Below are 24,484 nucleotides of genomic sequence, written 5' to 3'. Positions count from 1 at the left end.
TCTTTAACCAACCCTACCTTAAACATGGGGAGGAGCCCAGTCCCCAGAGATATAAGGACCTGTACAGCTTTACATCTCTGCAGCTCTCTACAGCATCCCTGGTCCTCAGTTCTAACCAATAACCATGGGCTGTGCGCTCTGCTGCTCTAACATACACTAGAAAGCAGCAGGACAGGAGATGAGCAGCCTGTGGCAAGGCTGTGACTTCCCAGAGCTCAGAAGGAGGTGAAGACTTTAATGACACAGAACCTGCTTTAGTCACCCATCAACCATCCACAGAGAGTAACAGATCACTCAGCTACAAAGATCAATATCCTTTTAGTAGCCAAGCAGAATGGACATATAGGAGTTGTGCAGCAGTGTGTACAGGAGAGGACTCTGACAAGCCAAGGATGCACATACCAGTACCTCTGCTCTGTATGCAGTATTGAGTCCTGCCCGTGAGCAGACCCTGTAGACTGCACAAGCACGTGTTGCAAAATCCAGCAGGTAAGCGATTTACAGTAATCCCAAACTTCTTCTTTGAGATAGAGTGGATTTATGTTACCACAAGTCAGTATGTGTAGTAGCGGTCCGGACTGCCGGGATGTTGCATTGAACCAAGGATCAGCACCACGGACAGCTCCTTCTGTTCAGCTGGGAGCTCTGTATTCCGCTGTCACAGCTACTGTGTGACACTCCAGTATGTATATGGCACAATATACTTCTGTATAATCATGTGGTTCGTACGATGCAATGTTTTCTGTTTTCTTTTTTATTAAATTAGTCTACTTTAAAAAAGGAAGACATGTACATTCATTAGAGTTATTAAACATACAGCTTTTTTACAGGACAGCTACTAATTAATGTAACCATTATAATTACCGAAGCTTCCCTGAGCTAAACCTATCTGATATTTTTATTATGTAGAATGTCTATTGTTTTCCCAAGTACAGCAGATTCCCTATTCATAAGACTATTAAATGTACTGCAGTCAGTCATGTAGCATCTATAATAGTAATGGACAAGAGACATCGTATCTCCTCTTGGCACATGAATGCCACATCACAAATATTGATGTTATTATAAATTGGTGGTCTTTTATAATGATGACACTGTTACGTTTTCATTTATTTTTCTATGTTACTTTAGAATTTTCCTATTAGGTGTTTAAAAGTTTAGGTTTAGTTTTTTTTTTTATAAGGGGAAAACTGTATTTAACGCTACATCAATTATATATGATGTCTGGTTTTACAATGTACTTCAGAAAGGCAAAATAATGCTGTTAAAGTTGGTTGCAAATGTATTTGCACTGCATAATATATTCTAACACAAAACACGTGCAACATGTGCGCCATCCTTTGATGCATGGAACACATCCTATAAGAGTTTGTGGTTTTACAAAGGGAAAGCACCAGTGACTATTGATAGAAATATATATTCAGTCTCCAGCATTTCTGGGCAGCTACCAGTGGTGTTGTGAGATTGGAATCAGGAGAGATAACACAAACCAGAGACATGAAACATATCATATCCCAGGGTTCTTTCTCTGCTGGTGCTAGATGAGGCTTTGTCTTCCACGCTGCATATACAGTCAGGTGGTTTATCTGTTACGTTGGAGTATCAGTCACTGTGGGGCAGCTCTAGTAAGCCTTAAAAAGAGATAAAAGAGGGTAATAAAGAGTGATAAACATCCAGCCAATCAGTCCCTAACTGTCATTTTGTAAAAATAAAAAGTCTATAACAGGCAGCAGCTGATTGGACGTTTAGCACTCTTTCTCACCCTTGCGTTTATTTCTTTTTAAGGTTTACTACATCTGCCCCTGTGTGTTTTTACTATATCCCCAGGGAGGTTTAGTCTCCCCCTCTTCCTCTCCAAGGCCCTTATTCAGATCTGATCGCAGTACAAATTTGTTCTCAATATGGGCAAAACCATGTGCACTGCAGGTGGGGCAGATGTAACATGTGCAAAGAGAGTTAGATTTGGGTGGGGTGTGTTGAAACTGAAATCTAAATTGCTGTGTAAAAATAATGCAGCCAGTATTTACCCTGCACAGAAAAAAAATACCTCACACAAATGTAACTCTCTCTATACATGTTACATCTGCCCCACCTGCAGTGCACATGGTTTTGCCCATTTTGAGAACAAATTTGTACTGCGATCAGATCTGAATAAGGCCCCAAGTGTTAAAGGCAGCCCTGCCGGACGGGACAGGCACCCCCCGGACTGGATACTACAAGCTTCGGAATGACAGAGATTGATCAATGGAGTCTGCGCGGTTTGGCATTCTGGTTTTTACCCATACCCTGTTTGTGGAGCATACTGTATCTTGCATATTTGTGCACAGCGCACATATGCTGGGGAACTGTGCACCCAAGTCTTTGAGTGGGCCCTGGGCACTGGGGGGCATGGCCACTGTAGGGTGCACAAGTATGCATATCTTTTATACATTCTATGTGGAGACCTTGATTGAAAAATGGTAGAGGTGTATGATTAAGCCTGACCTGCACAGCCAGGACCCTACAGGGGCCTCATCCCAAGTCATCTGTACCCAACATCCTCTCTAGTGATGATAACAAGTGGCTGATGAAGTGGCCATTTACATTCAACTCCATTCATATCAATCCTACTCTGAGCTGTGAGATCTTCCAAACAATTTTGTCCTTGGTGTGACAACACTGTTGGGACCACTGATATCAACTTCCCCTTAATTTTTAAATTTGTGGTAGGATGAATATGTGTGAGGAGGCGGGGAGATAGAACAGATCTGAAATGCAGCCATATGCTACCGCCATTAGCATGCAACCACCACTTCCTGCAGAAGTCATTGTGAAGAGGGGGATCATGGCTATTCACATGAAAGTACAGGGAACTAAACACTATGCATGCCCTACAACTATGCATTTTTGGCAGGTACAGCACTGGCTTTTTATGGCCTGTACCTTTTTTTGGGTCTGTAACTGCCCATTGTAAGTATAGGGAAGGGGGCGTGGCCAAACCCCCTTTACCCGTGGCTATGCCCCCTTTCAGAATTTGTACCCGGTTTTTGCTCTTCAGATGCTGGAGGGTATGGGCAATGCATACACAAGCTAAGCAGCACTTTTACAGGTGGGTCATATTTAATGTTAGAAATATTTTATCAATGTGGGGGCGATATATCAGGCCTTCTAAAGGGTAGGCAAGTGGAGAAATTGCTCACATTAACCAATCAGCTTCTACCAATCATTCTATGAAATCTGTTTGATATATGCTGGCTATCTTGAAGCTGATTGGTTGCTATGGGCAGCTTCTATGCCCACCTACTTCTCACTTGATATTTTTCACCCTAGTCTTTACCAAGTGGAAATTTTGCATCCATACGAAACAGGTGCAGTTTTTGAGTTTCACGGTTGCAGAATATTTACTCCAAAAAACTAAGTCGGAGTATTCAATATCCGCCGCTATTTCCCCCAGCGGAAATAGTGGTCGTCGCCTATTTAATGCTGCCATCTCCGACAGCATTGAAGGCAGTTTTTGACAAAACAGCGGTTTTAAAACAAGTCGGATCTGTTTTGTTGGAAAAGGTCACAGATTGTTGAATTCTCTGCCATTTTTTGAAAACCCGACCCTTTTTTTCACCAAACCTTGGACTTTCCGACACCCCACAGTCGGAACATTGAATTCAGACTGTCGAGTTGCAGATGAGCGGACTGAAAATGCTTGGGATTCCGACATGTAAGACACGTTCCGACAGTCGGAACCTCAGATTGAATACCCCCCTAAAACTCAGTCACTATATTGAAAACAAAATATTACTTTTATTCAGTGCATATACTAATGCCCAACTTTTTACTAAAACTTGAAATAATCCCATCTATCTCCGTATGACGTGTTAGCACTTGGACGCGGATAGGAAGAGAGAAAAAAAAAATTGAAAATGTGTTATTTGTTTAGTCATCTTGAAAGGAAAAATGTGTTGTGCTCTCATCCACGCCGAATAAAGGTTTCATGATAAAAGGGAGTAATTTTATTTTTTGATGTACGATGGTTTGTTTAATGCAATCTGCGTTAGGGCGGCCATGCGTCCACAGATACGTTTTAGATACATCACACACAGTCTAAATTATGTATTAATCAGAGCAAATATTGGTGCCCAAGGCATCTAGTGACATAGGACTCCAGAACGGTTTAGCTTAAACATTTGTCACTGTCCATAATGTCTCATTGTGATTTTCTGTGAGTAATTGCTAGAATGAGATTCAGTCTTGGAACCCAGGAATGGGTTAAAACTGTGTTTACTGAACGATGTTCTCTCTACAAGTCCCTAAAATGGACCTTAATGAAATAGATATCATAAATAATCTAATTGCAATTTAATAATAAATTATATTGGTTCTACTGCAATGTTGATGTTGGAAAGACCAGTGCCTGGTTCTCACACATTTATATTGTGATGCCTCTGGCAGGGAGAGTGTTAAATGCATGTCGTCATTGACAAGATTGCCTCTAGCCATTCTCCTTTGCAATGTAATGCAGGGGGAGGCAGTGTAGGATATTTCATCGACTTGTACAGAAAAGGTCCTAAATGCATTTCTTTGTCATTATCAGCATTTGCTCTTTGTATGCTGTATGCAGCTTATGGGTAGTGCGTGAGTGCCAACATCTCCGTGAGAGACGTTCAAAATATCCTGTAAAAATCCCAGCATCGCTCACATTTGTTATATAAATTCAAATAAAAAAATGTTTAAAAAAAAAAGATTATATTTCCTATATAAAGTAAACATTACAGGTTGTTATGATGATTACAAATGTTTGCTTGCCAATTTTTTACACCTATTTTAACAAAATCACTTGGCACTCAAAGGGTTAAAGAAGAGATGGGCAACCTCATATGGTTCAGAGGCTGCATGAGTGGCCCTCAAACCTTCAGAATGTAGTCATGTGTTACTGTGCATTTAGAATAATTGATTTTATTAGCAAAAAATGTAAGAGTAAAAGGAGAACACTGCGGGGCATAGGTAAAGAGTGGTATCCAATTAGCGGCAAAAAGTTTTTCGCAGCAGAGGTTTTCATGCAATTTTTTTCGCCAATAGTTTTTTCTAAGCAATCTTATTAGAATGCCCTAAAAAAAAAAAATTCTTGGTAAAACACACAGTTTCAGTGAAACATTGATTCGCGGTCATGCAACAAAAGGGGCGGCTTTCAGGGTGTTTGCTTTGCCTGCCTGAAGCAGGTAAAACAGAAGCCTTGATAAGTGGCAGCTTTTGACAGCTTTTCGAGGCTAATTGGATAACCCTCAGCAAATCCATTAGCCATGAGAAAATATTGTGGCTAATTGGAAAGCGCTAAAAGTCTCTGATGGCCGACTTTTGTCCATCTCGGTTTTAGGGGTACACTTTCATGAGAAATCAGCCAAAATGATTACTTATTACTTAATTTATTTTAATAAATATATATATATATATATATATATATACACATATATATATATATATATATATATATATATATACACACACACATACTGTAGATATATATGTATATATATATATATATATATACATATATATGACAGAAAACAAAATCAGTAAGAAACTTATGGAGTCACTTACCACCAATCATCCCATCCTCCCGATATTATACAGTGTACCCAAAATACATAAAAATGCCACTCTACCACCCGGTCGCCCAATAATATCAGCCAAGGGAAGTTTGTTTCAACCAATATCACAACTATTGGACACTTTGATTCAGCCATACGTAATCCAACAGGAAACACACCTCAGAGATACGACCGATTTTCTTAATCGCTTACGCAAATTACCTAAACTACCTCTGGACACCATCATGTGTACTATGGACGTAACCTCATTGTATACCTCTATCCCTCATGACCAGGGATTACTTGCGATGCATCAATTTCTGGAATCATTGGGGGATTCGTTTCCATTCGATAAAACCTTGTACCTTCAACTGTTGGAACTTGTTTTAACACGTAATTTCTTCCGTTTCGATGGCCAGATATACCTGCAACTGGAGGGCTGTGCCATGGGGTCGGCGGTGGCACCGTCGTATGCCAACACCTTCATGGTACAGCAAGAACGCCACTTCTTCAGTGAGAGCATCAAGAGTTCCAATGTCATCCTACTTTGTAGATTCATCGATGACCTCTTTATGTTGTGGAGGGGACTCCCTGAGGAGTTTACCAACCTGATGCTGGACATCAATTCCATGCCAGGACCAATCAAACTAACATACAACTGGCATAAAGAGCATATTGAATTCCTAGATGTATCGATCTCACTTCAAAATGGCACTTTGAATACCAACATCTTCTATAAAAACACCGATAGGAATACGCTGCTACTTGCAAGTAGCCATCACCCACCGCCCCTGAAGCGGGGGTTAGCGTACTCCCAGATGCTAAGAGCAGTCCGCATTTGCAGTGATCCTGTTCAATTACCCACAGAAATAGATGGCATCATATACAAGTTCCTTCAGCGAGGGTACAAACTACAGGAACTAATATCAGCTAAAAATAAAGTATTACGTCTCAACAGAGAAGACCTACTACAACCTGCAGGTTCTAATAAGAAAAACCGGGAGGTGTTTCCATGGACAACTACATTTGACACAAACAGCAGCTTGATTCCAACAGCAAGCAAAGCCCTTTGGCCCATCTTGGCGACGGATAAAAACTTACCTTGCTTCTCCACAATACGCCCGATGACGTGCTACAGACGGGGAAAAAATCTAAGGGACCTATTGGTCCGAACCGACATCACGGGCTTTGATTCCAGTAGAAGTACAACACGTACCAGCAAAGCCAATGGGTGCTACAGGTGCATAAAATGCACCACATGTCAACATTTAATTCCCTGCTCTTCCTTTAAAAACCCGCACACTGATAAAATGTATCCCATCAAGCATGTCCTCACATGCAGCACAAGGTTTATTGTATACGTCATAGTATGCCCGTGTGGCCTCTACTATGTCGGTATGTCAACACGGGAATTTAAAGAAAGAATGGCCCAGCACAGGTCTGCTATAAAAGCTGCACTGGAAAATCGGCCCATGGAACAGCCAGTGGCGGTTCACTTCAAACGTCTGCAGCATCCATTGTCCTCTTTAAAATATTACATTATAGACCATGTCCCCCCCATGCCCAGGGGTGGTGACAGACAAAAGGCGTTATTGAGGCTTGAGGCACGATGGATTTTCAAGTTGGACACTGTAGCCCCTAAAGGGTTGAATGAGAGGATTATGTGGAACTCCTTAACCTAAGAATCTGACGCTCCCTTATTCCTGTTTAAACTTTCCGGGACTCCTTATAAGTATACTGTCGACACAAATGGTCGACATTCCCAAGCTGTCAGTTGTGTACTTCTATGACGCGCATAGCATAATCGCCCCTGATATGATCCATGAATAATTATCATGTACTCCAGCTGCTATGCATTTTATGTATATGGTGTATGTTCATTCTTTTATTTTTCACAGCACTTAACACTAGCACTTTATCCAGTCCCCACCCGTGTGGTCAGCGGCACCGGTAACCCTGGTAACGTTACAAGCACGCTCCGGTTTGCATGGTAACGGGACGCAGTGCCTCTGTAACCTAGCAGCAACAGCCGGAAAGACGGAGGTGTGTCTCCGTGCGTCAGCGCGGCTTCCGGCCACTTCCGCCCCGACGTCTGATGCCGCCCACGACCCACGGTGATGGAGGACCTTGCATACACTATTTAGGTAAGCATCTTGTCACTGTTGTACTATTCCTGCTGTAAGCCTGACGAAGAGGCTTTAGGCCTCGAAACTGTTGCCAATAAAGTAACTTCTTTTCATCACAAATCCTGGAGTGCCGTGTGATGTCCTACCTCTGGGGGTTCTTCATCTGATTTACGTATATACATATTCAGAGAGAGAGAGAGAGAGAGGGATTAAGTCATTTTTGATGATGAAACCTGTTGGTTGAGAGCAAGGTTTGATACATGCCGCCAACCATATTGAGGCATTGTCTTACACGGCAGATCTCAGGGTTGCTGCTTAGCAGTGCGCATGAGGAACATTTCTACAAGCATAGTGACTCTTGTTTGTTTGGAATTAATAGATACACATGCTTTACACTTTTTTATTTTAGATTCTTTTTTTTTTTTTTTTGCATTAAAGTTTTTATTGAAAGAAGTGTACATGGAAAACATAGGTTGCACATCAACCGACGCAGTCGGGCTTTGTACATGAGAGTTCTTAACTGATTTTAGATTCTAATTGTGTCATGCTATGAAATCAGAAAAATAAACACAGGGGTTGTAGGGGTAAAGAGGTCTCTGTTCAAAACACCACAAGACTCTGAAGAGCTGCAGAAGTGTAGCTTTACTCCTGCTAAATAATAGCTGCAGAGTCCCATCCTTTATTACAAACAATTCCTGTATGACAAAATGGATGGCAGTGTTGCGACTTCCACCATTCATTTCAAAGGCAGACGCAGACCTACTGTTATGAGGGTTCCTTTGAAACAACAAATAATAGGGTAACCTCCAACAATCGAATGTCTACCTTTCACAGCACTCCCCTCCTACAATAATACATACCTCCCAACTTTTGCAGTTGGGAGGTCGGGACGTTCGCGTGGCGAAGCCGCGCGCGTTCCCGAAAAGGGGGCGTGGCCTCGAGAAAAGGGGCGTGGCCTCACGGGGTGCCGCGAAATCCGGCCACGCCCCCGTTTTCGCCGCTCGTCGTCGCTGAATAGACGCTGTGCACATGCGCACAGCGTCTATTCTCGGCAAGCTGGGGGGGCTCCCAACTGCGTGGTTTATATCTCCCAACCGTCTCGGGAAGCCGGGACTGCGGTAAGCAGTACCGGGACGACGGGACATCGGCCGTAAATCGTGAATGTCCCGCCGAATCCGGGACGGTTGGGAGGTATGATAATACATGAAAAACACCCCCTTCAGTAATCATCTCTCAGCACCAGAAATGCCTCTTTCACCTCTAAAACACCTGACAGCACACAGTAGGGGAAATTTACTAATAAATACGAATATGGCCGGAAAATACGACTGACAAATAGGGCAGATTTACTAATCTGCCTTATTTAAGGGATTCGTATTTTACGATGGCACAGGCGGACATATTTTTTGCTATTCGTATTTGACGGCCGTATATACGGGCACCAAATACAAATACGATTCAGCAGCCTGCATGGATCAGTCAGATCCGTGCAGTCTGCTCTGGGTAAAAAAATTAAATAAAATAACCAGCGTGGGGTCCTCCCCACGGCTATAACCAGCCTTGGGCTCAAAGTACCAGTCCTGGTTTTAGAATTTCAGGGTCCAAACAACATAGGGGATCCCCGCAATTTCTAAAGCCAGCACCAGGTTTAAGGGCCAGTCCTGGTTCCCAAAATACAGGGGACACAACCACAAGTCCCAACATGCGGGGCATTAATGGACCCAATGGATCTTACAGTTGAACAACATAACAAATACTTAAATAACACACACATAATAAAAGTAAAGGTTTATTACAATCATTCATATTATACTTACCTATGGATCCAATGCTGTCTCATTCTCCAGTAGAATCTGTGGGTACCTGCGGAAGGAAATTATACTCACCGACTCCTCCGGTGAAGATCACATCCTTTTGGCTCCATGTAGGCACCCAGAACAGGTAAAAAAAAAAACTGAGATGCGTACCACCAGACTGAGAGTAGCAGAGAATGTTTGTTTACATTCTCTGCTCCTCCCCCCAAATTACCCCCCCCCCCCCATCAGCCAATTAGGGGTCCGAGTTTTGCCGAAACTGGAATATGAATACGAATACCCATACTGTATACCGGCCTTTAGAAATCCCCAAAATACGAATTTACAGACGTATACGGGTACAAATGGATACAAACAGGTGTATTCATAGCCTTTTGAGCTTAGTAAATCTCCCCCAGTTTAGCTTCTAAAATGGAAATTTTGCTGGTGCTGGGCACTTAGCTTCGCAAAATTACCTTGTTATATGCCTCCTTATTCCGGGCTCCTTTACAACTGTTTCACGCTATTTACAGAGCGCAAGTAACAGCGCTAGACTACGGATCCCAGCAACTCCCCGGTACTAAGCCACACACATCCAATCTGTCATGGTGTTATTGCAGATGAGCAATAACTATACAGTACATAAAAACAAGAGGTGAAAATCTGATTTTAAAACAACTCTAACAATTTTGTTGTTCACTCATGCAAAAAGAAAGTTGTTTCAGGGCCCCTTTGGCCCCCAAAGGTTAAAACTTTAGTTTCATAGTAGATCTGCCCCTGAATCATATACAGTATAAGTAATTTATTTCAATTAATACTTTCTTATATAACGCACACATATTCTGCAGCACTGTACCAGTAGCGCACGCATGAGGGGGCGTTTCTGAGTACCCAGAACCCCCCCCCCCAGGAATATGAGGCCCCTTTTATGAAAGCTGAGGGTCCCCTCTTTCCATGGGTACAAGAATTTAAAAAATCGGCACAGGGGAACAGGAGATATCTGACTTCAAAGCAGAGGTCCCCATCCAAGCCTGTTAATTGCTCTCCCCAGTCAATTATTTCAGTTTCTGTCTGACTTTTTTCTGAGGGTATATTCCAAAAGCTGGGACTCTCCCCCTTTGGTGGACACTAGAAGCTTGTCTCTACTGTTCCCAGAAACAGAGATATCAGCCTTCCAGCAGCTGGTTACTGCTCCAGCTTCACACACCTGGTATGTAGTTTTATATACTCGTTGGCAGATTGCTCTGCCTACTGAACTCTGATCCCCTAGTGCCTAATAGCATTTGGTAGGTGGGATTCTCTAGTTTTTAAAAGCTAAGAAATCTAGGTCCGGAAACTGGAGATATCTGCAGGCAAGCAAGCTATCCTTCCACTAGAAAATTATGAATAATAAGCCCACTCCACTATACACCCCTCCTCTGCGAATTAAACATCCTCTACCACCATGGAAGTTATGTATTGGGACCCCTTCATTCAGCCCAATGCCCCCTTCTCCCACCATCTGTGCAGTAAAGGGGTTATTAGTGGAAATGACTGAGCCCTACATGCTGAGCGGTTGATATAATACCCCCTACCACCCACGGGACATCAAAGCTTCCGCTCATAGCACCCCCCACCCCTACAGCTGGAGGATAGGTAGGGGCCCCAATACATTGCTATGCCCAGGGGTCTACACTGCTGTTATGTATATATATATATATATATATATATATATATATATATATATATATACATAATTATTATTATTATTTATATACATTTGGTCTATCTATAATACTTTAACTGGCCCGGCATATACTGGGTCACCTAAGTGTCCATTTCCGTGCTTTGCTCCGCCCCTCTGGAAACCCCCTTCTGAAAATCCTGCGTTTGCCCCTGCAGTACAGAAAATAGTTGAACATTCACATCAGTCCCTGCCCCAGAGGAGCTTACAATCTATATTCCCTACCACATGTACACGCACACACAGACATTTTAGGCTTATGTTGTTGGGAGCAAATTAACCTACCAGTATATTTTTGGATTGTGGAAGGAAACTGGAGCAGGGCTGCCATCAGGAATTTTGGGGCCGGGACTCATTTCCAGTCCAGGCCCCGCCCCCCCCTTCTCTCTTGACTTACCGTAACCCAGCTCCTGCTCCCCTATCTCCTCTTCTGCTGAGCTGCAGCCCGGAGGTCCTGGAGTGCAGACTTCTTCAACTCAGGAGGACAATTAAAATGCAGGACCGACTGGTGAGCTAATCAGAGCTTGCGTACAGGCAGCCGCTTTGATTGGCTGCCAGTAAACAAGAACTGATTGGCTCAAAAGCCGGTGCTGTATTTTAGTTGGCCGACGGCGTCCTGGGTTGAATAAGATCTGCTCTGGGATCTGCTTTGTTCAGCGCACTGCAGCAAAGGCAGTCAAGGGGGTTGCGGTGGGAAAAATTAGCTGCCCGGGCCCTTCCACAGGACAGGACACAGGACAGGTTGTGCCCACAGCACCCCCCTATTGGCTGCCCTGAACTGGAGTAACCGGAGGAAACCTGCAAGCACGGGGAGAATATACAAACTCCGCACAGTTAGGGCCATGGTGGGAATCAAACCCATGACCTCAGTGCTGTGAGGCAGTAATGCTAACCATTACACCATCCATACTGCCCATACATCTACAATAGACACAAAATATAGCTATGACATGAACAAACAAAGTCAGAACAGGAAAGCAACAGTGGGAGGCTGGAAATTATCATGTGCAAATGGTTCATTAGTACTAAAATCTTATCATCTCTCTTGAACTGTGTTATTTTTTTGCATTGCATGTACAACATATGTGTTATCTGTAGGGGTTGATTTATTATTTGGGAAAATATATTGTTACATATGTCTGAATTGTAAGTTTAATATACAGTAATTATATATGTGCGACTCAGAGTATAGAATTAATTCCCTGTGAGGTTTTGTGCATTAAGCAGTAGAAAGGACTAGAGTGGGTGTTTGTATAAATAGCTGAAGGAAAATTGGGAAAAGGGGGAAGTAATAAACATATCAACATTATCTAGGAATAGTATAACAGATACAATAACCATATTAATCCTACTATATCCCCTTTTCCATTTGTACAGTACATAGGCCCTTATTCAGATCTGATCGCAGTACAAATTTGTTCTCAAAATGGACAAAACCATGTGCACTGCAGGTGGGGCAGATGTAACATGTGCAGAGCATATGCGATTATTAAGAATGCGGTACCCGGCGGAGGGGGGCGATGTAGGGCAGCGGATGTTAGAACGTCCCACTCCATAACTTTATGAAAAAAGGATCTTATGAAGAATTGAGCACAATTTGGGGTCCCAAAACAATTGGGCTGCAAAATTGGTTCTTGCCTGGTTCTTAAGCGTGTTGTAGATATGTCGCCCACCACATTTATGTTATTTATTTCTTAACAGTTTCATATATAGCGCAGCATATTCCGTTGCGTTTTACAATTGTGGACCGTGATACAACAAACCAGATATTTACAGACAGTCAAAGGTATGAGGGCCCTGCTCGCAAGCTAACAATCTATAGGGTCGTGGAGTTGGAACCAGTGTTTCAGAAGAAAGGAGGAGGACAGAGGGTAATACAGATAATCAATAGCCTGACTGTAATTCTTTAAATGTGGTGCAACCCAGTTGGATGCCCGGAGTCTACATCTACAGAAAGGGAAATCGATCAAGTACTCAGTGGCCTATTTACTAAGCCTTGAGAGAGATAAAGTACCAGGCAATCAACTCCTATCAGCCATGTTTCAGTGGGGCAGATGAGAAAAATGCAAGGGTGATAAGGAGAGATAAACCTCCAGTCAATCAGCTCCTTACTGACTTTTTCAAACGCAGCCTGTAACATGGCAGTTAGCAGGTGATTGGCTGGACGTTTATCTCTCTTTATCACCCTTGCATTTATCTCTTGTTAAGGCTTAATACATCTGCCCCTGTGTTTGAAAAATTACAAGAGCTAGTTGGCTAGTACTTTATCTCTGTCCACTTTATCTGTTTCCAATGCTTAGCAAATAGGCCTCTAATCCCCAGTACCTGAAGTTGACCACTCCACTGGAGACTCAGCACAAATCCCAACTCTCCGAGAAAGGAACCTCAGAACACCAAACTCCGTGGATGGTCACACTGAAGGTATGATGAGTAGAGAGTCGAAGAGACAGTGGTGCTGAGAATAATAGTGGTACAGTCCAATGAATCTACAATGAGCAGTCAAGTTTTTACTAGAAGACTTGCTTGAAGTCACAAACGGTAGTAAACTAAAAACTCGGTACTTGGAAGCACTATAAACATGAAAGGGTTTTATCAGGACAGTGCAAGGCAGGGCTTAAAGTGGTGATGCCAAGGTGGGGGAACTCATTTCTCTATGCCATCTAATTACCCCCCTCCCCTTTCCCCATTAGGCAGAGACAGGGCCAGTGGTCGGGTTTTTGACATCCCCCTGCAAACTAGAATGCTTTTCTCTGAGAATTATGCTGGCCACACATCAGACCAACTTTCCTCCAACCATCCAACTAGTTGCTTGGATGGAATAAAAATATGGTACTGGATGCGAGCAAAGGACAGAAATGTGCTCACAAACCCAGGAAAATGGACAAAAACAAATTGTTCAACTACAGTACCGTGTCTGAGCGACAGTTTTTGTCCTTTTTCCAGATTTTGGAAGCAAATTTCTGAAGTAAATATTACATTTGCTCCCAACCAGTACCATATTTTTATTCCATCCAAGCAACTACAGAGGGAGCTCAGGCCATCCCACCATCCCGCCAGGGGGCGCATGCGCACGAGACGCTTGCGTGCCCCCTGGCAACGGAGCCTGGCTCCGGTCACCGCCGCCTCCCCCGCCATCGCCGCCGGTACCCCGCCCCGAGCGCCCCCCTAACCCTGCCCGTCTCCCTGTAGTGGAGACGGACAGGGACACACAGCGTCCCCGCCGAGAGACTGGGACCCGCGTGCGCGTGAGACGCACGCGCGTCCCAGTTCAGTGTAGCCCTTGCCACCGGCGCTCGCCAGCGGGGAGGGTCTGGTGAGCCACGGCCAAGAATGGCAGGGGCTACATCTGTAGTTGTTGGAGGAAAGTTGGTCTGATGTGTGGCCAGCATTACAGTGCAGGGCCAATGTGGAGGTTAAAATGTTCCACCAAACCATTTGAGGTGGTGGAACTCAGTTCCACCCCGTTCGCCCTCACTTTAACTCCTGCTGCAAGGATTAGGTGGGCTGGAACCGGACTAGAAAGCAATTGCTGGATGCAGGCTGAACTGTACTGGAACTGGAGAAGAGGGGAACTTGGGGAGACAACAGATTTGAACAGAAATGGATATGGAGAGGACAGCAAATTAAACTAGACTGGATCTAGAGGAGACAACAGTTTGAACCGGACTGGAACCAGAATGCTGCAGTGGAAGAGCCAGATCAGAAGCAGCATGGGTGCGGTAGAAGCAACGTGATCAGACCAAATAACGGCAGATTGAAGACAGGCGCCGGTACACACAGGTGGAGAGTGAGCACACAGAGGAGCTATGGGTCCGATTCCAGGTCACTCGTAGTCCTGGCGTTTTATCGCATGCGCATTTCTGAGCATGAGCAAATCCCAACTGCAGTGAGCTGCTCACTCGCCAGGCGGATCCCACAGGAGAGGGAGGGACGGGAGGCAGTGGTGGTCCTGGGACATGGGAACGCCCAGGATTTATTTGGGCGTCTCCATGAAAACATTGTGCATTCCCATGGGCATGTGGGCATGCTGATGCCTGCTGGGGGCTAGCGGCTGATGTCACATGACAGCGATAAAATGCCAGCGACAGAGGAATGTTGCTTTGTATTTAGGCCAAATTATAAGTAACGTACTTTCTTTATTGGTAGCACTTTTTCATTTCCGCTGATTTATCTCTCTATGAAAGCATGGGAAGAGATTCTAATTGCGCCTCATTGTGTCAAATAATACAGGAGGAGGGCAAAGCAAGTTTATTATCTCATTCTAATTTGGCAAGGAAGAATGATAGAAACGCTGTAAATTGCCACAAACAAGTAATGAGATGATGGCGACAGAATGATAAAGAGCTGTGTATAATGAACGGGGGGGGGGGGGGGGGTCACAGAGGTGAAGCTCATTGTAGAATTATTATATACTGCTGCATGAACTCTGCTTCCACATTGAGCTGATCCTCTTTATAATTAAAAAAAATGCATTGTTTTACATTCAGATCTCATCCCTCTGAAGTTCCTCATTAATCATACTTTATTTCATTTGGCTGATGGGTACCATTTACATGGCCGACATTAGAGTGTCAAAATGGTTTGTGGACATGGTCACAGTTGCTAGCTGCCCTATGAGATGTAAATATTTGGGGGATACTGATGGGCAGGCATTGCCATGATGGTTAGGCTGTACACACCTCCCAACTGTCCCTAATACAGCAGGACAGTCCTGCTATTTGGAGCCTGCCCCGCTGTCCTTCCCACGAGTGGCAATGACCCGCTGGCTGGGGGGGGGGGGCAGTTGGGGGAGCTGAAAAGATGCCATGCGCAGCCGGGGGCTTAAAAATGGGGGTTGTTGCAGTAGGCCATACCCTCTTCACCAGAGGCCACACCCACTTGCCCAGTAGCTCCACCCCATTTTTGGAATGGGCGGGACCTGAGTTAAGGTTAATAAAAGTTGGACGATATGGGACAAGGGATAGGTATTATGCTTAGGGAAAAACTTGCAAAAACCATTGACCCTTCACATGACCTCCCCTCCCCCCCCCCCCCCCCCCCCCCAGGAGAGAGAGGCCACATTGGAGCCATTGGGTGAATATAAGAAACTACTAGACCACCAGCGAAGGTTTGTCAACAGTTGATCGCATCAATATATTATCTGGGTACACATGGTGTGTGTCAACAAATCATACCATTCCCAAATGGACAGATGTGTCATACATGGAACAAAATTCTGTACTTCAATTCATATGTTTAACCCTTTGAGTGTAAAGGTCTCTGTGAGAGATGCTCAAAATATCTGTTAAAAATATCAGCATCACTCACATTTGTTATATACAGTCAGATAAAAAAATGCGTGAAAAAAGATGTTTCCTATATAAGGTAAAGGTCATTATGATGAAATACAAATGTTTGCTTGGCAATTTCCACACCTATTTTGTCAAATTCCCTTGGAACTCAAAGGGTTAATGGATGATAGAGTAATACATGTATCTGTAGGGTATCTTTGGCACTTGTTGCATTGTACCAGGTGGATATGTCACAGTATGTGACTAATGTCAGGGATCCCTGGTGTGTTCTGTCTGTGGATGCTTATAAACAAATTGCGATTCCTCTAGCATAAGCCCCTGGAAGAGTTAGTGCCAGAGTAAATATCGGTATAACACAGTGATGTTTCCAGCTTATTAGGTTTTGCCTGAGGTTCTGTAGTTGTGAATCGCTGAGAATTGAGGATTTGGGAATGCGTGCCATACAGTACTGTCATTCAGATGAAAAGAATAGGAGGGATCAGCTTATGTTGAACACACACACACACACACACACACACATGCGTTATCTATACCTAGTTTGCTGACATGTGATTTATACGTCATGTGCCATTTTCAGGGGCACGCATGATTTTCATAAGTGGGGATCCACCCCAGTATTTCCCCAAAATGTTCACAATTTCTGTGTATACATTTATAAAAAAAATAATTTCATTTTATATTGTACTGCAACATGCCTATACTGGGGTAGTTTAACCCTTTATATGCCAACGTTGCGGTGAATGGTCCAAATGATCAATCTCTCTGTGACCACGGCGGCACATGCGCCGTGCGTATTACTGGAGACCTACCATGTGCCCGCTGTGCTGCTCACAAAATGACAGTGATCTCATCCCACAGAAGGGAGTCCGTCGGTTTTTAACCCTTTGCTGTGAGAGATCCTCAAATTATCCGCTGAAAATCCCAGCGCCGCTCACAGCGACTGTTCTTTTAGTATAAATAAATACAAATACAGCCGAGTCAATTCATTGACGTTTAGTTAAATATTGCTCCCAATAAAAAAAGTACAGTCGCTGTGAGCGGCGCTGGCATATTTAACGGATATTTTGAGGATCTCTCACAGCAAGGTTGGCACCCAAAAGCTTAAGTTAAAAGGTTTGCTTGGCAATTTTGATACCTATTTCAGGGTTGCCCCCCCCCCCCTGATTGTGGCTTCCCCCCTCCCCCCCCCCTGACTGCGGCATTTAAATGACCTAATCTGCAGATCTCCGGGAGGGGGCAGGCCTAAAGTGTCTTAATGCGTCATTTAGCCCCGCCCCCTCCACGGAGATAGGCAAATTGAGTAACTTTCCTTTGTGGGGGTGGGGCTTAATGATGTCACGTTTAAGCCCCGCCCCCGAACTCCTGCTGAAAGTCTCCCCTCCGGGCTTCTCCCAGAGAGGAGCTTTTAAAAGTCGGCAACCCTGACCTATTTTGACAAATTCCATTGGCTCTCAATGGGTTTAGAAAAGGGGGGGGGGGGGAGGGCCTTGTGCAGGCTCCCTCCATATTTCCTAAATGTGCCCCTTCACTCCTGCTAGTGATGTCCCCTAGAGAGGGACAGTTAGTTACAGGTGTCAGGAAAATCTCTCGCTGCCATCCCCGGCAATCATGAGAGTTAGCATGCAGAGTGCTGAGTGACAGGGTCAATGACCAGTCCATATAAAGGGGGGTGATGGTGATCAGGGGGATGAGATGGTAATTATATATTATTTTATATATTATTTCTATATGTGCCACCCCTATGGGGCAGCATATTACAGGGCAGCTCTTCACCATTTCATTAAATTGTTGAGATGATATTTGTGTATGAAAATCTGTGTAGTTTGTAAAGGATGAGACATGACTTACATCTGCCCCCTGGTTGCTGCATTAATAAATTGTGCAACTTAATTACTGTATATGTATTGATGTACCATCCAGAAAGTTAATTAAAGTCTGGGTTAAATTAAATGGAACGGTTATCAATATTTCCAATTCCATTTTTCCATTTAATAAGTATATCACGTATGTGTCAATAATATATATGCTGGACATTGACATCTAGGAACTAAATGGGTAATGACATGTTTGTATATACATGTACATGTTTTTATTGCACTCTTTACCCATCAAAATATTTTATTTTAATTTAAAAATATATCATGTATGTTGTCCTACTACATAAGTTCTATGACCACACCCCCCCCCCCCCCCTCAATGGTAACCCACCTGGACCTGATCACTTGTCTAGCTCTCCATATTAATGGATTTAGTGACATCACATGACATGACGCACAATGCTGTGCCCTTCCCTAATATTAATTATCAGTTTTATTAATAATAATAATAAACATTCAATATACAATGTCATTAAAAATCCACTGCTGAAGGGAGCGGAGTTGGGGGAGGCAGAGATATCAGGGTACAAGCCCCCAAGATTTCTGTTGCCGGCCCTGGGCATAATGCATTTGGGAATATTCGTATAATGGGCCTTATTCAGATCTTATTCAGATGTGATGGAAGAATTATTACATTCAGTTCACACATTGGGCCTTATTCAGATGGGCAAAACCATGTGCACTGCAGGTGGGGCAGATGTAACATGTATACAGAGAGTTAAATTTGTTTGGGGTGTGCTGAAACTGAAATCTAAAGTGCAGTGTCCAAATAATGCAGCCAGTATTTAACCTGCACAGAAACAAAATAACTCCCCCAAATCTAACTCTCTCTATACATGTTACATCTGCCCCACCTGCAGTGTACATGGTTTTGCCCATCTCAATAAGGCCCAATGTGTGAACTGAATGTAATAATTCTTCCATCACATCGGGATAGGTGGGCAGGGGTGGGTGTGGCATAGAAGAGCTTCATAGTCTAGGCAGACAGTCATTCGGTCGACCTTACATGATAGACATGCATTAGGTTGATAGGGACAAAAAGTTGACAGGTAAAGGTAGACAGTGAACAAGATTGACAGGTAAAAAAGGTTGACATCACAATGACACACAAATGGTTGACACAAGTATTTTTACATTTTTGTATCATTTTGTATGTTTCATCAGTCAAGGGAAATGTGTACCCTCACTGGCTCACTACCGCTGTGCCCACCAAGGATTATTGTTGTTATTGAAAACATGACAAAAAAAAAATTGTGATGACCAGTTGTGTGTCAACAACTGCGTGTTGACCTTTTGAACCTGTGAATTTTTTTTTACGTTCCTGTCGACCTTTCATCAGTCAACTTTGTGTTTTCTTTCAACCTTTTAACCCTGTTAATCTATGCATGTCAACAATGTGGTGTCGATTTATTGACCAGGGGTTAAAGTGTGGGGGGAGGTGCAACTGAGTTCCACCACCTCTAATGGGGCCAGATGTGTCAAGCTTCAAAAGTGATAAAATGGAGAGTGATAACCAACCAGCCAATCGGATTCTATCTGTGAATTTGCAAACCAAACCCAGGGGGAGTACAGTATATGTCAGATAAATTGACATACATACAGTATAATAAAATATATATTTATTTATAAAAGGTTTAACCTTTTGTGTTATAATAGTTTATGTACAAAAGATAAAAACAAATAATCACAATTCAGTCCAGTTCTTGTATGTGGTTCATTGATCAAACATATGTATCAGGTCCAACGCGTTTCGTCAACAAGGTGACTTCATCAGAGGCAAATAGCGCTTTCAAATGAATGATACTAATAATGTGTCAATATAGACATACCCAGAAGGGTAGGCAGGAGCATCTCCTTCTTTAGAAGTTAGTTAAACAATAGTCCGGTATACAATCCGAAACAGATCGATGATCATCAGAAAAGTGAATTCCTTCATACAACCAAGAGCAGATTAATCAGCCCAGCATTACGTCCTTAATTATTCAGACAATCGCAAGGAAATAGTGGTCCTATGTAGGTGTGTTAGCTCTGAGGTCCAAAGCTGGAATAGGCTGGAATAGTGATAGGCGACACTCTTCAGGGCTTTGTAGTGTAAATGAATCAAGTGCTGGACACCAACGTAGTATCAACGTTTCAGTTTTTATTCAACTTTTCATCAGGATATACAGAGTTAATGTACAAAAAGTTATATATAGGGTCAATAAGTGATGAAACTTAGTGACCCTATGTATCCATCATGGCGTGACATCATCACGGTGGGCGGTGAGTCACTGTGCCAATCAAACAAACAATTTGCATACTGCAAGAATTGTTGCAAATGTTATATTTCCTCGTAACAGTCACAGTGGATACTTTATCTGAGCCATTAATGGCATCAATAGCTATACAAGCTTTAATGTTGCTCCTTTATGGTAACAGTATATGTTTTTCTTTACTGATGTAACACTGTAACAATAACGCTTCTTCCAAAATATGTTCTCCCCCACCACTGCTTGACAGTATGCAAATTGTTTGTTTGTGGCGGCAAAGCTGCTTGAGTTTTTTCCTCACTTTGTGACCCTATATATACCTGTATGCACATTAACTCTGTATATCCTGATGAAAGTTTGAATAAAAACTGAAACGTTGATACTACGTTGGTGTCCAGCACCAGATTCATTGACACTACAAAGCCCTGAAGAGTGCCGCCTATCACCTTGTTTTATTGTCAGCATTCTGTACATGAATGCTTAGGAAGGCACCAAGGCAATAGCATTACCAGAGGGATTGAGTGCTATATATATCGTACTGTGGATAAGGAAACGCTTCCGTGAAAAAAATCCATCCATGTTAATTGTATTATAAGATATACCTTTTAAGAAAAAATATATTAAATAAAATAAAAACAATAGGTTTTTTTTCAGTATTTTTTTTTTATTCATAACATTTTAGTTGTATTGGGGAGCTTGACATTGTGCACACTTCTATATTCTATGTATATCTGTTTCTTCTGCTTCCTCTACTAACAATGAGTGCTGCCACCTATTCTAGATAAGGGTATTAACTTTCCTATATATTTACATGTATATACGTATTGAGAGAGAGCGAGAGAGAGTGTTACAGAGTTAACTGGCTGCATGATATGTATTCCTTGTTCTGATCTGATGTGTACTGTCTTCGTTATCAGTATAAGGGAGAAATGTCAACATCTAATCTATATTTATTGCATTTTCTCTTTCAGAGATGGACATTTTCACTTGCAAAATGCAAAAGCAATATAAAGCGTCTGAGCAGAACATAATTGCAGGAGGCGATGCCAAGATCCCCCAATTAAATCTAGAGCTAAAATTATCAACGTCCTGTTCACCCGCCTAAAGGAAGCGATGAATTCCTCGGCTCGCACTCTGGAGTATAACTATTCTCTACTAGACTTCACCATAAAGGGCAATCTGTCTTTGCGGATATTTGAAAATGACAGCAATGAGCTGGACGTGGAAAAGCTGGAGAAAATGTTATATATGTTCATTAAAGACCCCATTACCATAAGCCTCACTGCCATGTATATCTTGTCCTTTGTTGTAGGTATAATTGGAAATATAATGGCTATTAAAGTGCTGACTGGAAAACGGACAGGAAGAACATCCAGTTTGAGCGCTACCAGAAGCCTACTTATCAATCTGGCCATTTGTGACCTCATGGTGGTTTGTGTATGTATGCCCATCACAGTTGGCAACTTGATTTACAAAGCGTGGGTATATGGCGATTTCCTCTGTAGGGCAGTGCCCTTCATCCAAGCCGTATCTGTTTCAGCAAGCGTACTTAGCCTTACAGTCATCAGCATTAACAGGTACTATAATGTACACAACCCATTAAATGCTAGATCGTTTTTTACCCAGAAGAAAATATATGGAACCATTGTTGTGGTTTGGGTGATATCCTCCAGCATCTGCTTACCACTGATATTCATGAATAAAAGAGATGAAATAGAGATAGTGCCAGGTTTACCTTTAATGTTTCCTATATGTACAGAGATCTGGCCAGATGTCGTGTTCAAACAGGCCTACAATTTCCTCTTGTTCTGCGCTTTGTATTGCTTACCTGTCCTCTTCAACTTGGTCATTTGCTTCTTCACCATACGGAAATTATGGAGATCTTCTGGGAATTTCAAAGATTGCGACTCTAGAAACCAGTCTTTGCCAGTGTCCCGGCTTAAGGTCAGGAAGAAGATTGCCAAAATGGTGGTGACCTTGGTGTCACTTTTTGCCGTTTCTTGGCTTCCAGTGTACATGTTGGACATTTGGATTGATTTTTACATCCCAAAACCATCTCAAGATGTTACACCTTCAGCTTGGATCCTTCAGTTGAGACTGTTTGCCCAGTGGCTTGGACTCAACAACTCAAGCCTCAATCCAATATGTTATTGTTTTGTGGGAGACCTTTACCGGTCAGCCAAGCAAATGAAGAGCATCTATCAAAACAGGATGGTGTCTCTCTTTAGCTTTTCATTTTCGGATGGATCTCCACCATCAATACCCAAACTACTGTCTTACAAGAACTCTTTACGTTCCACCAAAAGGTCCAAATTGAACTGCCCTTTGGCAATGGGGGGGAAATGTGAAAACTGCTATCCTGCTGTGAGTGTAAGTGAAACACCTACCGTGACCAACGATCCATTGTCCTAGGAATTGATAATGTATAATACATATGTGAATATTCAATGATACTTTAATATGTAATGATATATTGTACAATAAATTCCACAGCTGGCTACTGTCTGCGTTATAGATCCAGGGATGGAATAAAGATTTTGTGTTGTCAATATGATGGCTGCTTCGCCTGTCGTAGATTAAGTGGAATAAGTGATTTCCCCCCATTAACACTGCCATCAAAATGATACAGGTGTGTATCAATATATTTTACAGATTACATGTGTAAAAGAAAATTGTGACTCATTGGTATATTCTGGACACAGAGTGGGGGACAGGGATAAAATACCAGCCTAACTATTATGTTACAGGCTGTGTTTGAAAAAATGATATTTAGGGGCTGGTTGATTGATATTTCATCTCTATACAGTTTATCTCACCAAGGTTTAGTACATCTGTCCCACTGAGGCTATATTGAAAAACACTGTGATGTTCTGATAAAGTCACATTTTTACTAGGACTTTGGTAATCAAGTACAGATGGAGTGCCTCACAGCCAGCGCTGGGAATCAACAGATTCCCTTAGCTGGCGATCGCCAGCAGAGAGGTGCTCTATCCGATGGGGATGCACGAGCGTTTCACGAGCTCGCTCGTCCCAGTCACTCGGCAGTGCGGAGTGGAATCTCTGCCCGTCTCTGCTTCAGGGAGATGGGCAGGGTTAGGGGGGATTGCAGGGGGCTATGGGCGAGATGGGGGACCGGCGGGGAGGTGGCGGAGGGCAGCAGAGAGCTCCATCGGACGGGGCGTGCAAGCAACTCATACACATGAGCCCCCTTCCGGCAGATGACAGTGGCTGGCGGTTGGCGATTCGATCGCCAGGACCAGCTCTACTGAGAGCCATCTGTAATCCAGGTAATATCACTGATTAACACCCTTGGGATTGGAAGTTGTAACTTTAACTCAGTGGATCCCAAACTCAGTCCTCAAGGCGCACAAACAGGTTATGTTTTTCAGGTCACCCGTAAGGTGCCTGTGTATCTCCAGCTGTCACCTTGTGGAAATCCACAGGTGACTTGAGAAACATGAGCTGTGTGGGGTCCTCGGGACCAAGTTTGGGAACCGCTACTCCAACTATTCTGACTGTTGGTAGACCTCTCAGGCCCTAGTACTAATATTGCATAGCCAAGCATCTATGAAACACAAAGTCACATGAATATCAGGCCCTTCTTTACATGCAGTGCTACCGCAAATTGGCACCGTGCCATGCAAGGAGGAGTGGTTATGTATCCTGGGATCAGGCTTGGACACAACCCTTCTAAAGTCCAACACTGCCTGGAGTACTGGCTGTCTCTCCGCGGAAGGAACATGCCCACAGACAGACCATGGTTGGATATTTTCCCCTTGATCTACCCATTCTCTGTGCCCCTGCCCTTCACTCCAAACTTTATTCCCAAATTTTTGAAAATAAAAAGCCTTGATGCTCACCCTC

General features: G+C 43.1%; 1 protein-coding gene across 1 annotated transcript; it reads left to right on the top strand.

Annotated features, from left to right (window-relative positions):
• LOC146019431 (QRFP-like peptide receptor) lies at positions 1–23,113 on the top strand. Its single transcript, XM_083151966.1, has 2 exons — positions 1–489; positions 21,592–23,113. Exon 2 carries the CDS (start codon positions 21,734–21,736, stop codon positions 23,030–23,032), a length of 1,299 nt encoding a protein of 432 aa, XP_083008092.1. The 5' UTR covers positions 1–489; positions 21,592–21,733; the 3' UTR covers positions 23,033–23,113.
• The last annotated feature ends 1,371 nt before the right edge of the window (positions 23,114–24,484 follow it).

This window comes from Crinia signifera, chromosome 7 (assembly GCF_055691185.1).
Source record: "Crinia signifera chromosome 7, ASM5569118v1, whole genome shotgun sequence".
Lineage (NCBI taxonomy): Eukaryota > Metazoa > Chordata > Amphibia > Anura > Myobatrachidae > Crinia > Crinia signifera.
This window is presented reverse-complemented; position numbering and strand designations above follow the sequence as displayed.

Coding starts and splice junctions, on each gene's coding strand:
- LOC146019431 (XM_083151966.1), top strand. CDS start 21,734: ATGAATTCCTCGGCTCGCACTCTGGAGTATAACTATTCTCTACTAGAC.